This window comes from Myxocyprinus asiaticus, chromosome 44 (genome assembly GCF_019703515.2).
Source record: "Myxocyprinus asiaticus isolate MX2 ecotype Aquarium Trade chromosome 44, UBuf_Myxa_2, whole genome shotgun sequence".
Taxonomy (NCBI): Eukaryota; Metazoa; Chordata; class Actinopteri; order Cypriniformes; family Catostomidae; genus Myxocyprinus; species Myxocyprinus asiaticus.
Genome location: NC_059387.1, coordinates 11,982,980 through 11,999,425, shown reverse-complemented (window position 1 = coordinate 11,999,425; position 16,446 = coordinate 11,982,980). Strand labels below are relative to the sequence as shown.

Below are 16,446 nucleotides of genomic sequence, written 5' to 3'. Positions count from 1 at the left end.
ATACAGGAGGGAGTTTCTGTATCGCCAACAACCCTGGTATTCACAAATGGCTGAAGTGTCACGCCTCAGTTTAGGTGGAGCAATATTGGCAAGTACTGCCAGCCAAGATAACTGTTGTTGTTATTGTTATTTCTTGAAGCCTAATTTGGAATGTTACATGTGCATGTGTTAATGCATATAACCTTAACGTAAAGTGTATAATAATATCATAAACCCCAACAACAACAAATGAACAGTTGTATTTTCTATACATGTATGTAGGTGGAAATTTTGAAATTTGGGTGGCAAGTTTGCTTACAATTAGTAATTAAATAATCGATGTGTGACTGTAGCCATGCACATGCCCATTACAGTGTTTCAAATAAGATGTCAGAAAGTCGGAAATAGTGCATGTCATATGTGCCATAATTATGATTGTTTTATTGAAACAGGTTCGTAATGTCCTATGTGTGAGAGGCTATGTGTGCAGGTATGTGAGAGGCAGGCCAGATCTTCAGTGGATTAGCACTTTTGGAATCTAGGCCATTATTTTGTTCCATGATGTGTAGTGGTTGAGCCTGGTTAGTTTTGCTGTCTATACCAGGTCAAGATGTCATGAGAGTGTAGTGATGAAAGCGTGTGCTCTGTATGTTCATGTCTGAGTGATGGGTGGAATATGTTCTAGAACAATTTGTGTTGCTTAATTTAGTTCCGGTGCTAAACCAGGAGGCCATGTAGCTATTCCTGTGGTGGTATAATGCTGTGAGCTGTGAATGGCCCCTTGGATTATCTTCGCACCCATCTCTCTCATTTCAAGTTGTGTGTTTTAGCCAATCCGTTTTCCTGGCTTGATGCAGGGGGGACTCTAACACCTTCCTGGCATCTGTCCCTCACAAGATTGCAATCTGAAATGGAAACAGCCACAGAGAGGAACAGTTAATGTTGAACCTTTCAAAAATTTGCATTCAAACATGTGGTACTTTCTTAATTTTCCTCTGATGGTCACAGTCACACTGTTATGGGCAGCTTTAGTCTCATATTGTATGTCTTGTGCCATCAAGGAAAAGATGCGTTTTGCTTTACAAAACATGTTCCATTATTATGTCTAATGCAAATTTAGTACAGAAAAAAAACAAACTTATACTCTCCCTCTTGGCACTGATAAGCGAACCAATGAAAGTTTTCTGGGCCTGTAAGGTTCTTCTGTTGGCAGTATCATTACAAATATACATATATAGAACATACATACATCTGTGGCCATGCTTGGCCATTATAATATAATGCATATTATAATGTGATTATAATACAATTATATTATAATAAAAATAGTATAAATTAAAATAATTTTATTACTGGTCTCTGGAGCATTTCTGGAATGAGATATTTGCCATTTCGCTGATCTTTGAGAATACATGCTTTGATATGGCCCTGTATCAGATGCATGAGCATGTGCATTGTGTGCACAGCAACAGGTCAGGCTGAAAGCCTTTGCTGGACGTGTTGCTGTTCACTCCCAATGAACTGCAGGTGCGTACTGACATGGGTCAAATTTCTGCTCAAGCTGCAGAGCTTTTGCGATTACAATATGGAATTGAATGCCATTTTCTAATTTTCTTGAGTTAAGACGTCACTAGGTGTATACTCATGCAAATCTATTTGAATATGAAAAGGTTTTGGGGGGCTGGGCAGAATCAGAGGTGATGCAAGGCGCAAAGAGTGTTCCTGAATTTTAAATGCCTTATTAAGTTCTTCAGTCTTTTTAAAGTTACTGAAGGTTAATGCTAATTGTGTAAAAGTGTTGAGAGTTTTGTAATTGGGTAGAATTACTGGTAGTCACGTGGAAATTTGTACTCTGTATGGTTTAACTGCAGCTATATGGTAAATAGCACAGTGTGCCACATCAGAGACAAACATATCCAACATAGTAACACATTCAGCTTGAAACTGATGAGCAATTTCACGAGAAACATGATTACAGTTATTTCCAATTTACACAAGACGAAAAGTCTAGAATGCCCGGAGCATCTACAACCTCTAACCTAAGTGTTTCTTGCAACACTTCAGAAGAAACAGTCTGAAAACAGAAACAGTCAAGTGTTTTAAGAAATAAACTGCATTAGCCTATGTATGTGTACATGTAGTATCACAAAAACTATCATCACATGTGTTCTATAATAACAACAGTGTTTATCATAGTTGCAAATTTAAAAAATAGGTTGTTGCAGTACTCTTTACCGATTTATAAACTAGTGACATTTCTTTTGTTACTATTTAATTTTTCATTACATCACCCTGTTTTGCCCAGCCTTGCTTTTCATATGCAAACACATTGACTTGCAGTGTTTTAAATTCTCAATCGCTGCTTTTCCAGTTGTTTACAGTTGCTACTGTTTGCTCATTCTTTTGAAATGTCAAGTAAATAAACAATAGCGACGGTGTTCAGTGATTTTTTAATCAAAGTTCCAATTGCAATCCTCCCTTGAATTACAGAATGAAATTTTGGATGATGTTATCTCCAATTTAACTTTGATCTCTTGTCGCTTCTGCGAACAAAGAGATCATTAATTTGCAGAGCAAGAGATTTCGTTCCTCGTATACTGCCGCTTTTACTTTCCTGATATGCATGTGGTTTTGTCTATTAATTCTTAATTCTTCGGTCTCCAGTCTAAAAATATAGGTATTCCGACCCGTTCTATACAATGTGTCTGTATAGGTGTGTTTATGCTTTTCCTCAACACTTCTAAAAGGCAAAGAAGAATTGACTTACCACAGATGTAGATGGAGGAGAAGCTCAAACCTTTTGCCCGTGCAAATCCAAATGCTGCAAAAAGACGTCTCTTACCTGGTTGGGAGATCGTGTCGGGGTCACCACTGTAAAAATGCCACCTCACTGCCCAATGCCGGAATCCAGCGAAGTAGTGAAGGTATCTGCGCGTTCGTCTTTTTTGTGCGCGCATGGCTGTAGTGTCATAACTATTTGTTTTAGTTAAGACCGAATCTGACTTCATTAATAATTTAATCTGACTCCAATTATATTAGACCTCAAATTAAGAATGAGATTCCAATTTTTATGGATCATCAATTGAGATCTTCTCTAGATTTGGATACCTGATTATTCTAGTTAATTATATACTTTTACATTGCACTCATTCATTTGGATTCCTATTAGTAGGGTCTACGCATCAGCTGTGATCATTCCACAAACTGGTCAGTTTTGGGTTATTATCCAGAGGTAACTGGCTATACTATTCAGACAAGTTGGTCCCTGCATACTTTTATCTGAAAGATTGTTTTGTTTAGTCTCCCTAGATCTGAATACATTTCATTAAAATAACACTACTCTCAACCAGAGGAGTGACTTATACTATCTGGATAGGCCGACCAACACTACCGTATCCATATAGTACTTTTAATTTGTCTCCATATTTTCCTATGTTCCCTTGGCCAGAATAATGTTAACAGTAATCATAGGTAATGATTACCATTATTTAGGTGAGTCGACCAACATTTTGTTGTTCTAAATAATGATTATATTTAGTCCCTACACTCTAGGTACACTTAGTTAATGCCGAATAGTTAGCCAGAGAGCTAAGGTCTCAGAAGACATGCCCGGTGCTCTGTCAGCACTGAGCCGTTAGTTTGTACTAACACTGATCACAGATTTGTTTCAACAAGGACTTAACATAATCTACTAAAGGCAAGAATTTCAGAATAAGTCAGAATAGAATCAAGTTTAACAATTTATTAGTCAGTTAAATATGTACCAAGCCAATTACATAATCAATTCAGAAATAATCAGTACAAAATATTGAATGCTCAAAGATTAATCTTAAGAGTAACAGATGCATAGCTGACTTCAGCAAAGTACGTAGTGTAAGCACCACAGGGATTTCTGGCTACAGAAAATTCCAATGAACAATGTGATAAGTTTCCTTAAATACCCAGACCACAACCAAATGGAATGACAATAAGACTTTGTGTCACACCTCCCTCGGGCTCTCCACCTCCTTCAGTGTTCCGCTCCTCTTCACCCAACTTCTAATTCATCACACCTGATCTCCATTAGCCACCTCATCAAAGACACTACAAATACTCACCTCAAGCTCCCACTCTTGGTCTCATCTCGTTTGGACTCCTCATGTGTGTTATACTCATCCTTGTGACTGTTCTTGAAGATATTCTCCTATGGTTGAGTTAAGTTACTAGTTTGACTTTCACCTTTGTTTTGATATCCAGTTCTGTTCTTCATTGATACCCGTGTTTATTTTGTGTTTCTTAATAAATCTGCATTTGGGTTCATCACTTTTGTCGTCCTGTTCCTCTGAGCATAACAGAAGACTAGACCCACTACAGAATGAACTCAGCGGAAGCAACGTCTCACATCGAGTGATTAACCGAACTTGAACATCAGCTCCAGCGACACAAAGGTACACTGATGAAATCCAGGGCCTCCTGGAAAGACTAGTTAATATTCCACCCATCACCTCATCTTCCTCCACTCCAGACACCTTCACGGATTCCACAGTGTCCGCAACAGCTCGTCCGCTCCTTCTGTCTCCTCCGACATTAATCAGCCCAGTGACATCACCGGCAAAGTACTTTGGCTCAGCAGAAGAAAGCAGCGGTTTTCTTCTCCAGTGTTCCTTGGTGTTCGAGACACAACCCCAGCGATTCACTAATGATCGTTCAAAGATCGCTTTTATCATCTCCCACCTCACCGAAAAGGCTCTTCAATGGGGAGACGCGATGTGGAAACAGGGAGGCGCCGTCATGCTATCCATTGGGGCTTTCACAACGCACTTCCGGGAGGTATTCGAGCCATCTGTGGGGGATTTCCACGCCGGTGAGCAACTTAGCTATTTTAATCAGGGAAAGTTTCAGTCCCTGAGTATTCCCTACGCTTCTGCAAGCTAGTCTCAGCCAGCCATTGGAATGAACCAGTGCTAATTATCCACTATCGCCAGGGTTTGAACACGGCTCCTCCCTCCAGACCTTCTACGGCTCCTTCCTCCTGGCCTTCCACGCCCAACGAGCCAACACCCATGCCTGCCACGGCCAATGAGCCAATGCCCACACCTGCCACGGCCAATGAGCCAGTTCTTGAAGCCTCGTCTATCCCAGAGCCAGTGTTGCAAGCCTTGTCCGTCCCAGAGCCAGCGTTACAAGCCTTGTCCATCCCAGAGCCAGCGTTGCAAGCCTCGTCCGTCCCAGAGCCAGCGCTCCCTGAGCTGTTAGATCTGGAGCTGGTTCCTGCCCTTGTGACCACCCCAAGTACCCTTCCTCCTCCGCTTGTTCCGTACAACCCTTCTACTCCGCTGGTTCCGTCCAGCATCAGGGACTCCCTGGTTCCGTCCAGTACCCTAGCCCTTCCTCCTCCGCTGGTTCCGTCCAGCACAATAGCCCTTCCTCCTCCGCTGGTTCCATCCAGCACGATGGCCCTTCCTTCTCTGCTGGTTCCATCCAGCATGATGGACATTCCTCCTCCGCTGGTCCCGCCCAGGATATTAGCTGCTCCTCCTCCTCCTCCTGATTAGCCGGTTCTCCCAGAGTCACCAGCTCGACCATCACGCCCTGTGGCGTTACAGATGAAAAGAACTTTCGACCCTCTGACTCCGCCATGGCCCTCCGAGCCCTGGACTCCGCCTTGGCCCTCCGATCCCTCGACATCACCTCGGCTCTATGATCTCTTGGCTCCACCGTGGTCCTCCAGCCTATTGCCTCCACCGGGGTTCCTTGTCCCTCCAGCTCCACCTTGGTCTGTCGGTCACCTGGCTCCACCCTGGCTCTCTGATCCTCCGGCTACGCCTTGTCTCTCCGATCCTTCGGCTCCACCAGGGACCTCCATCCCTACGACTCTGCCTTGGTCCTCAGTCCCACTGGCTCCGCCACAGTCTTCTGACCCCCCAGCTCCACCTCAGTCTTCTGATCCCCCAGCTCCACCTTGGTCCTCCGAGCCTCCGGCGCTGCCTTGGTCCTCCAAGCCTCCAGCTGCAGCCTGGTCCTTCAAGCCCTCAGCTACACTCTGGTCTCCAGGTTCTCCAGCTCCGCCTCCTGAGCCTCCTATGGCTCTGCCTCCTACATCTCTGCCTTCTGAGTCTCATACAGCTTCACCTCCTGAGTCTCCTTTGGCACCACCTCCTAAATCCTTCTCACCTTCCTCCAAGCCTTCCACAGTCATCTCCAAACCTGATCCTCCTCCTAGGCCTCCTGACCCTGTTCCTGTCTTGTGGCCATCTCCCAGGCCTCCTGATCATCCACTGGCTCCTCCCTGGCCTTCAGTGTCATCCTCTTCTTTTTGGGCTTCGGGGGCCGCTCCATTGGGAGAGGGACTCTCCACCTCCTTCAGTGTTCTGCTCCTCTTCACCCAACTTCTAATTCATCTCACCTGATATCCATTAGTTACCTCATCAAAGACACTACAAATACTCACCTCAAGCTCCCACTCTTGATCTAGTCTTATTTGGACTCCTCATCCTTGTGACTGTTCTTGAAGATATTCTTCTATGTTTGCTTTAAGTTACTAGTTTGTTTGACTTTCACTTTTGTTTTGATATCCAGTTCTGTTCTTCGTCGATACCTGTTTATTTTGTGTTTCTTAATAAATCTGCATTTGGGTTCATCACTTCTGTCATCCTGTTCCTCTGAGGATAACACTTTGGGGATGAATAGGTTTGGAAGTCCTGTGGTCATACTTTATCTGCATACAGGAGGTAATTTAGATGAAAGACCAAGGAGGGGTGCGCACCCCCAAGCAGTGGCCAGAATTTCTCTACATTCTTAAAACTGTGTTACCAGATATTCTACTGTTGTGGGGATGAGACCATCATACCAGTCGCACTGAGACCTTTTAAATAATACTAAACATGTAGTTTAGTTGTGCATGTAAAAAGATATTTGTTACATACAGGATTTAGTTGAGTTTTAGGTGACTCTTAGCTTGAAGGCAGAGGAGGGAGGGGGGGAAGAGAGGAACAAAAGGAGAAGGACAACAATGAGGCAATTCTTTCTTTGTTGGATGTGAGATGGTATCTTTGAGTTTCTATGCTGATTTTTTCAGATATCATACATTTGCTCTTGCCTCCCTGGGGAGTTTTTTCCTTTGAATTCAAACACCTTGGCACCCCGCCTTACAAAGGGTACAGTAATATATTTTATTTTTTGCACACAATATTTATTCATATTAATTTTTTGCAATTTTTTGTTGCATCACAATGTATTTTTTTGGTGCACTTCTGCAGCTGCTGCTGAAGAACCCTTACAGCTACATCCATTTAAGGGCCCAGAGACCAGTCCCAGTTGCGGTGATGGACCAAGTTATGGGGCTGGTTACCACAGATCTCCAAGTACTTCCGAGCCTGCTTCCCCACAATGATGACTGGTGGCTTGTGCCTTGTTCTACCTGCTGAGGATCTGATTATGATGAGGAGGAGGGTGGGGCGTGTGTAGCCAATCAGGCTAATCAGCCGAGGAGAGGGATAAGTGCAGTGGGATGCGGCAGTTCGAGAGAGAGTGAGAGAGCCACACGCAGCTGCCGTGTGTGCATTTGAGTTGTGTGTCTTTTTGTTTTATTAAAGATTACTTTGACTGCTCAGCTTATTCCTGCCTCCTCCTTTCCCATTTTAACCTTGTTACATTGCTGCCAAAGCCCAGGAAGGAGGAGGGATGCGCTGTCGTGGAGTCCTCGCCACTGCCATCCACCCAAAGAAGCAGCCGCAGCCATCCGCCGGGGAACAGAGGAGTTGCTGCCGGCTGCCTGGACGCGGAGAAATGGCTGCCATCCACAAGGGGTCAGAGGACTTGCTCCGGTCCGCCCGGGGAGGAGCGGCTGTCGTCGCCAGAGGGTGGAGGAGTGAGCAGGGACCAGGCGACGGCATGTCTGGGAACCGGCGAGCAAGTTTTTTCTCTCCCTCCACTCTGTATCTCACTGTCGCTCCACCTTGCCATTTCCCTCTCCTTTTTTTTTGTATTTCCCTCCCCTTGTCCCCTTCCCCAGCTCTAGAGAGTGACTACGCACGCCCAGCCCCCAATCAGGCTAATCAGTCGAGGAGAGGGATAAGTGCATTGGGATGCGGAAGTTCGAGAGAGAGAGAGCCACACACAGCTGCTGTGTGTGTGTTTGTGTTGTGTGTCTTTTTGTTTTATTAAAGATTACTTTGACTGTTCAGCCGGTTCCCGCCTACTCCTTTTCCATTTTAACCTTGTTACACTGATGTAATGTGATCACTTGTACTTTCTGGAGTGATGTCCTTTTTAGGTAAAGGGTCAGAGAGGATTAGGTGGAGACTTTTACCCTAAGGCAGGACATCCACTGCATCCTCTCGAGTGCACTGTTGAAGCCATTCAAGTTTATCTATCTATCTATCTATCTATCTACAAAATTTGTTGTGGTGCTTTGTCTATTCATTATGTATGAATTATAATTTTATTTTTAAGCAGTCGTGCTATATGGCCCTAAATCAGCACTGCTGTGATTACCAACAGCACTCGACCTGTGGCCGAATCACAGCAGTGCTGATGTAGGGCCATATCGCACTCTTGCTCGTGTGATATTGCTTATATACAACAGTTCAATGTACATTTTAGTAAATTTTCAAAAATTAGGAAAAACCACATACGGTCACAAAAAACACATTTGTGCATGGAACTACTTTCTTACGCGACGGATCAGAATCTGCCATTGCTGGTTCAAACCAAATGATGCATCCAAGCCTTCATTAGTAATTAAAACATTTCATTTTAGAACTAAAATCACAGCTTGGGTTGTTTCTAACAAGTTATTGGAGAAACAAGGATGTGTGTGTGTGTGTGTGTGTGTGTGTGTGTGTGTGTGTGTGTAGAGAGAGAGAGAGAGAGAGAGAGAGAGATGGAGTGTGTGCGATCACCTGTTGATGATGCTGTAGTCTGTTAGTCAGCTTTCTGAAGATAATGTCATTTTGGTGAAATGCATCCTATTTTCTCAGTGGAAAAATAGCCATCCAAGCGAGGGTATTCCTCCCTATTTTGTGGTAGCTGATGCGCAAAAGTCTTTCACTATAGAAACCGCAATCTCCTCTGCCATTTTGTCCTCTCCAATGTGGAAACTCTGGTAAGAGGTAAGCGTCTTGAGTTTGTGTAATTAATCGGTCTGTTGTGTCCCTCAGCTATGATGAGCCTTAATGCTGAAGTTGTTTGTTTAAAGCCATTTAAAGCTATTTCCTAGCTTTAGTAGTGTAGTAGTTATACGAGCGATTATGGAGTGCTGTTGAATATAAACACTGAGTTACGCTGACTCACTTCACATCACCAACTGGGTCATATTACACACAAAAATGGTCTTTTGCCTCCATCTGCTGGTTAAAATATGTAATGTCACAATATTAAATGTAGAGACAGATGGCTCTTAACACATCTGCAATGCTCTTACACTTTAGTTTTAGAGTGTTACACACAGTGAAGCGTCCAAGTGCTTATGGTTTGAGACCATCAGTACTCATGGAATGTCTCTCGTCCAATCAGATTTGAGGACCAGAACTAACTGTTGGATACATACATATATATATATATATATATATATATATATACCACGGGTCTGTTAAATGCTTGATTCTGATTGGTTGGCGGACATTCTAAAGTGTGCAATTATTTTTCATGTTAACGCACGGCTATGAAGTAGTTCCAGGTCTTGACCGCATAACAGTTCCATATCACTTTGCCAAATTATTTCAGTTATTTCAAATGATTACAGTTATTACAGTATACTTCTACGGTTTCGCCCTACGAGCCTGCACCTTCCACGGCTTCACCCTTTGACCCTCTGCCTTCCAGGGCTCCGCCCCTCAAGCCTCCCACAGCTCCACCTTCTACAGCTTTGCCCCTCAAGCCTCCCAAGGCTCCGCCTTCCACGGTTCTGCCCCTCGAGCCTCCCACAGCTCAGCCTTCTACGGCTTGGCCCCTCGAGCCTCCCTTGGCTCCGCCTCCCACAGCTCCACCCCCTCGAGCTTCCCACGGCTCTGCCTTCCAAGGCTTCACCCTTCGAGCCTGCCATGGCTCCAGTTTCTAATCTGTGGCCGCCTCCTAGGCCTCCTGATCCTGTTTCAGTCCTGTGGCCGCCAACCAGGCCTCCTGATCCAGTCCCTACCCTGAGGTGGTCTTCTGAGTCTCCTGGCCATACGCCTCATCTACCCTGGTCTTCTGGGTCTCCTGACTGTTCACCTGATCTGGTCAGGTCTCCTGGCTGTCCGCCTGATCTGCTCTGGTCTTCTGGGTCTCCTGACCATCCACCTGATCTGGTCTGGTATCCTTGGTCTCCTGGCCATCCACCTGATCTGCGCTGGTCTTCTGGGTCTCCTGACCGTCCGCCTGATCTGCTCTGGTCCCCTTGGTCTCTCGGCCGTCCACGCAATCTGCTCTGGTCTCCCTGGTCTCATGGCTGCCCGCCTGATCTGCACTGGTCTCCTTGGTCTCTCGGCCATCCACCTGATCTGCTCTGGTCTCCCTGGTCTCCCGGCCTTCCTCCTGTTGTTTATTGCTCTGGTATACTTGGTCTCCGGCTCCATCTTGGCCCTGCTTCTCTGACCAGCCTTCCTTGGGCTTCAGGAGCCGCCCATTAGAGGGGGGGTTCTGTCATAATTCACTGTTGTTTGCCTTGTGTTTCTCCCGTCATCTGTTCCTCCCAGACTACATTTCCCATAATTCCCTGCCTTCATCACTGCCAGCTGTCCTTGATTGTCCTCACCTGTGTTTCATTCATTCATTAGTCTGTGAATATAATGCCCTGTTGTTTGCGTGTTCTTTGTCAGATGTTATGTGTTTTGACCTTCCGTGTACAACCAGTGCACTTTGTAGATGTTTCCTCCTGTTCATGTTCTTGTTTCCCATCGTGGATGTTTTATTTTGTTCCTGTGTTTACCCGTTATTTTGTACTTGTTTATTTCTCATTAAACTCCTTAGCCGCACCTAGATCCAGCTCTCGTGATTTCCTTCCAGATCATTACAAATACAGAGATGTAAAAATAAAAATGTCTATTTTTCATTTACTATGAACAACTTAAATTTCAGCCTGTTCCATATGCCAAGTTGTCATCCCAGTAAAATGATAAGTAACTTAGTATAGCAACTTAGAATTTTTAAAGCCTGGTTTATGCTTGGTACATCTGCACAAGCACAACGGGGGCATGGTTCTCATATCCACTTGCTTTTCTTTTTTGCCATCATGAATTTAGATACAAAATATTATACTGGTTTTAACTTTGACATTGTCTGTAAGAGGATTGCATTACATGCCAAATTAAAAGTGCACTGCCTAATTTTCAAGTGTTTTTGGGGCTAATTATATATAATATACTGTACTGTGCAAAAGTTTTAGGCACTTGTGAAAAATGTTACATAGTGAGGATGTCTTCAAAAATAATGCCATAAATAGTTTTCATTTACCAATTAACATGATACAAAGTCCAATAAACATAAAAAAGCTAAATCAATATTTGGTGTGACCACCTTTGCCTTTAAAACAGCCCCAGTTCTCCTAGGTACACCTGGACACAGTTTTTCTTGGTTGTTGGCAGAAAGGATGTTCCAAGCTTCTTGGAGAATTCGCCACAGTTCTTTTATCTATTTAGGCTGTCTCAATTGCTTCTGTCTCTTTATGTAATCTCAGACTGACTCGATGTTCAGTGGGGGGCTTTGTGGGGGCCATGACATATGTCGCAGGGTCCCCTGTTCTTCTATTCTAATCTTTTCTATTTGCAAAAGTAATATTTGGGAGTCTAACATTTATATTTCCAATTGGCACACTAAAGCTGAAGATATAAATAACCATCTTAAGACAAATGCTTTTGTGAAACATCTTATGTGCCTAAGACTTTTGCACAGTACTGTACATTTATAAGTAGGCATGCTACGGGCCACAAAATAAAGGCTGACAGGTGTTCCCTTGGATCAGGGAAACAGAAAAAAAAAACTCATACATTTGTTTACCTTCCAGTTTTCTGATCATCTTATTGAAGAATGCAAATTTCTTTCACAATCTGATTATAGATTGTGATTTGTCATATCACCATTAGCCCGTCATATTCTCTGCTTTTCCCCATCTTTATTTCAGACATTCAGGCAGTGGGTCTAAAGAAGGGAATGTTTTTTAATCCAGATCCATATCTGAAAATCGCCATTCGGCCTGGAAAGCACAGCATCTTCCCTGCTCTGCCCCACCACGGTCAGGAGAAAAGGTCAGGCATCATCTGCAACACAGTGAACCCGGTCTGGAAGAGAGAGGTGAGTCCATCCAAAACCTCCTTTATCTGAAGTCATCATAATAGGCTTCGGTCACATGTCAGATCACTTTGTAGATATTTTTGTTATAGCATTTGATGTCACAGATCATTTAAAGGCATTTTGACATTTAACAAATCACCTGAGTTTAAGGCGTTAAAGAGGTTTGACATTTCATGACTTTATTTCTGAAAACTACATCACTGAGTCTGTAGCTGAATCAAACATACATTGTAGCATGCTCATGCTTGAAAATCAGCTTTGAGCTGGAACATGAAAGGAAAACTGGAGCTTTGTGGACTCTCTGATGTTGGTTTTCTCTGAGCTTTTAAAACAAAAACAAAAATATATTCACTGAAGCTGGAACATGATTCAACTTTCTTTTTTTATTTTATTTATTTATTTTTATTTTTTTATTGATATAATATGCCAATAATTAGTTATTTATTTATATATATATAACAGGGGTGGTATCACACCTCCAAAAATGGAGGGCGAAATTGGCTAAGGCATTATGCTATTTACATGGTATCGTGAAATTTATTTACAAGATATTTCATGGATATCAGAGCATATGATTTAATCATGCAAGTTATACAAGCATTTTGTTAACTGCACAAGAGCAACATACATTTTGCGCAGAGTTAGAAAGTTAGGAGGAATTTCATTAATAAGTCATTAAAATTACACATTGAACAGTGCTTAACAGATCAGCTTTTAAGGAGTTCAAATCTGAATAGGCATATATTTAATCAAATTTTCATGATATTTCAAACTTTTGTACATTAAAGAACTATTAAACTGAAAGTTATTGTAAAGAATAATCACTATTACAAGAACATCTTGCAATATCATCATACCAATACATTTCATTATTATTTGTTTTATTTGTCTATTGTAATATTCTTTGTTCTACTGTATCTTTTTAGAAGTAAAATTGTCCTACCATATAACCTGAAATGATCTGATATATCATGACTTTGACTTTCAACATCAAATAGCAGCTTTCCCTGTTGTTTCAGCCGCCATGGTCCAAATCAATTAATGCTTGTATGAATTGGCCAAGCAGTATCCTTTAATGATTCTTTATGTCCTTCACCATCACTCAGGATTTTAAATCCAAGGGTGTAGCAACCATTTTAACTGAAAGTGTGCACCCCTCCATTTACAAATTTCACAATTTCAATTTGTGCGCACTGCTCTTAAAGGAATATTTTGGGGTCAATACAAGTTAAGCTCAATCAACAGCATTTGTGGCACAATGTTGATTACCACAAAAAATAATTTCGATTTGCCGCTCCTTTTTGAAAGCAAAAACCTGGGTCCCAGTGAGGCACTTACAATGGAAGTGAATGGGGCCAATCCATAAACGTTAAAATATTCACTGTTTCAAAAGTATAGCCACAAGATATAATGAATATGCATGTAAACATGATTTTAGTGTGATAAAATCGCTTAATAACCTTTTCTGTGTAAAGTTATACCCAATTTTAAAACTTTGTTGCCATGACGGCGTTAGGGATAGGGTTAGTTTGTCCAGCCTCCTCTCTTAATCTTAAATCTTCCGATCTTTTTCTTTGATTTGCAGCTTCAAATCTCGCACCTCCTCCATTCAGTCCAGCAGTTGAGTTTGTTTCTTTGCTTATTTCCTCTGACATGAAGTTTAAGGACTCTTTAAATCCCTCTTTGGCATCGTATGAATTTGGAAGTATTTGCTTTGGAAGTAGAGTTATTTATAGAACATATGTACAGATAGTAAAGTTTATTTGTTAATATGCCACAACCCAGCATGCCACGACATGCCGCCATCTTGCTTCTCTTCAGTCGGAGGTATGACATTCTTGCCGATAAAGAATGGTGGAGGGTTGACAGACATACTAACAAACACCTTCAGATCAGCTTGACGTCTTGTCGGTTCTTCAGTAAAAGAAGAAGCTCATTTGTCAGTTGAAGAGAACACAAAATCTCGGCCCGGCAACAGAAAGATTTTTTTCAAGCAAGCCTGATGTGCTTTTACAGTTTTTGAAGCCATTAACTCAGAGTCCTGATGGTCAAGGGACTAACGACCTCCCGCTGGCAGATGCAAATGCACACTCCGACTCTTACCTACTGGCCAGCGATTATGTAAATGAAGCTCACTCCTGAAAATCACTGGAAAAAAAACGTCTAGTGTAGCGCCAGCTTTAGTGCCCACACTACTTGTTCTATTCTGTTCGATTGGATTTCCATATCCCTGTCCATCTCTGCTATCCATTTCATAGAGTGTCAGAGTCTTTATGGCCTTTGAAATACACAAGTAATACACAAGTCATGCAGTCTGCAGTAAGTCAGTGGGATGAATCATGGGCGCATTTCTCTTCACACGTGTGGCTGAGTTGGCTGAAAGCCAGGGCGGGGCAGAATGTGAGCCACAGAAGGTTTCTCCATGATGGCCCTTTGGGGGTTAATGGCACCATTAAAAGCTCTGGTGCATGAAAAGTGAACTGCTGTGTTGTTGTGACTTTTCCCTTAGCCTTGCTGCATGTGCACTGTTAGGTTCGAAGAATGTATTTCCTGTCTTCATAGAAAATTCCAGTGGCGCATGCATTATGATTTGAATTAAGTGCTTGCTTAACCAGGCATTGATGCTTTTATCCTGATAAGAAAATCTGTTTTATTCTTTTCTTAGCTCTTTCCCTCTCTTCCTTCATACATATATAATTCCCATCTTTCAGATATGTGGAAAAAGGGGCTTGAATTGAACTAAACTGAATTGTAAAATATAAAGCAGGAAGACCAGAATGCGCAAACATGTGTCACAGTAACATGGATCCCATTAATTGAAAAGCCATACATCAGATTTCCTCGTGTTTTTAAGAAATTGCAATGCTTAAAAATATAGTTTAAACCAGTCTAAGCTGGTTTGGTGGTCTTTGCTGGTTTCCCAACCCGGGCCGGCCTGGTCTGTTGACTGATTTAGGAGGTATTTTGGACACTTTTAAGCTGGTCAGGCTGGGAGAACAACCAGACCAGCTTAAACCAGCAAAGACCAGCAAACCAACTCAGGCTAGTTTAAGCCTTCTTTTTCAGCAAGGAATGACAAATTGTGAATGATGGGAATAATCATATTGAAATTTCTAAAAATAAAATGCAGAAAAGCAAGGATATGCAAAAACGTGACACAGGCACAAACACATTACTAGGCTGCAGTAAAATGGATCCCACTTCTGGGAAAAAACATAGATCATATTTCCTCCTTTTAAATAAACTGTGAGTCTCTACCTGCTATTCTCCAACAGTTTCTTATCAACTCTACTGTTTATTACACCAGAAATTACAGAGTTGCTATGACACCAGTAAAGGAAATTCCTCAGTTTTACACTATTGCTTTACTGTATCATCATACTGTTTCAGCCTGTCTGCATAATGCATTAAACATCATGCATTGGGACTGTCAGGTCTACCTCCCTCTCAGGCAAGCCTTTTACATTAATTCATTTTTAACAGGCATGCCTGATTCTTTAATAAAGACAAACTTGTTCCTGTTAATCTTTTTTGTCAGTTTGTCTGCCTAAATATAGTATTCATGCATTACAGTAAGCATCACTTAACACACTTAACTGACATCAGGAACCAGGGAAGAATTACACTATTAATAGCCTTTGTAATATTTGTTTGACACTGTTTTATTTAGATATCTCAATATTTCTCAATATTTTTCAGCCTTTTGATGATATTCAATGTACAGTATTTGTTGGTATTTATGTATTTGCTCAGCTCTTAAAAGGGTAATATTCTGTCTGTCTGTCTGTCTGTCTGTCTGTCTGTCTATCTATCTATTGTATATGAAGTAAATATTTAAAGTTTTAAAGTGTGTGTGTGTGTGTGTGTGTGTGTGTGTGTGTGTGTGTGTGTGTGTGTGTGTGTGTGTAAATACGGTATACAGTAAAAACTTAAAATGTAACTTCTGCATCGAACCTACGGTGTAGGTTCCGCGTAGTGGCCAACGCGTTGGTTTGCATTTATAGCAAACAAAATATTTCTTCGTTGGTGTGTCTGCGTCGTTCTGTGAGTCCACAACCAAAATGCTAATTATACATTCATAAATAAACAATGGCAATGTAAGCAATGTAATTCATGGATTATTTATTAAATTATTGTAGCATTAAAACAAGTTCAAAATATGTGAACATTTAGAAATTTAGGCACATATTATTTAGTATACATGTTGCCTGCATTGGA

General features: G+C 42.0%; 1 protein-coding gene across 6 annotated transcripts in view; it reads left to right on the top strand.

The window, feature by feature from the left end:
* Positions 1 to 16,446, top strand: part of LOC127434716 (E3 ubiquitin-protein ligase HECW1-like) — a 129,180-nt gene that overhangs the window by 60,895 nt on the left and 51,839 nt on the right. For all 6 annotated transcript variants that reach the window (XM_051687635.1, XM_051687634.1, XM_051687630.1 and 3 more), the window contains one exon: positions 12,059 to 12,228. In XM_051687635.1, the coding sequence (XP_051543595.1) occupies positions 12,059 to 12,228 (170 nt within the window). The remainder of the gene's footprint in view (positions 1 to 12,058; positions 12,229 to 16,446) is intronic.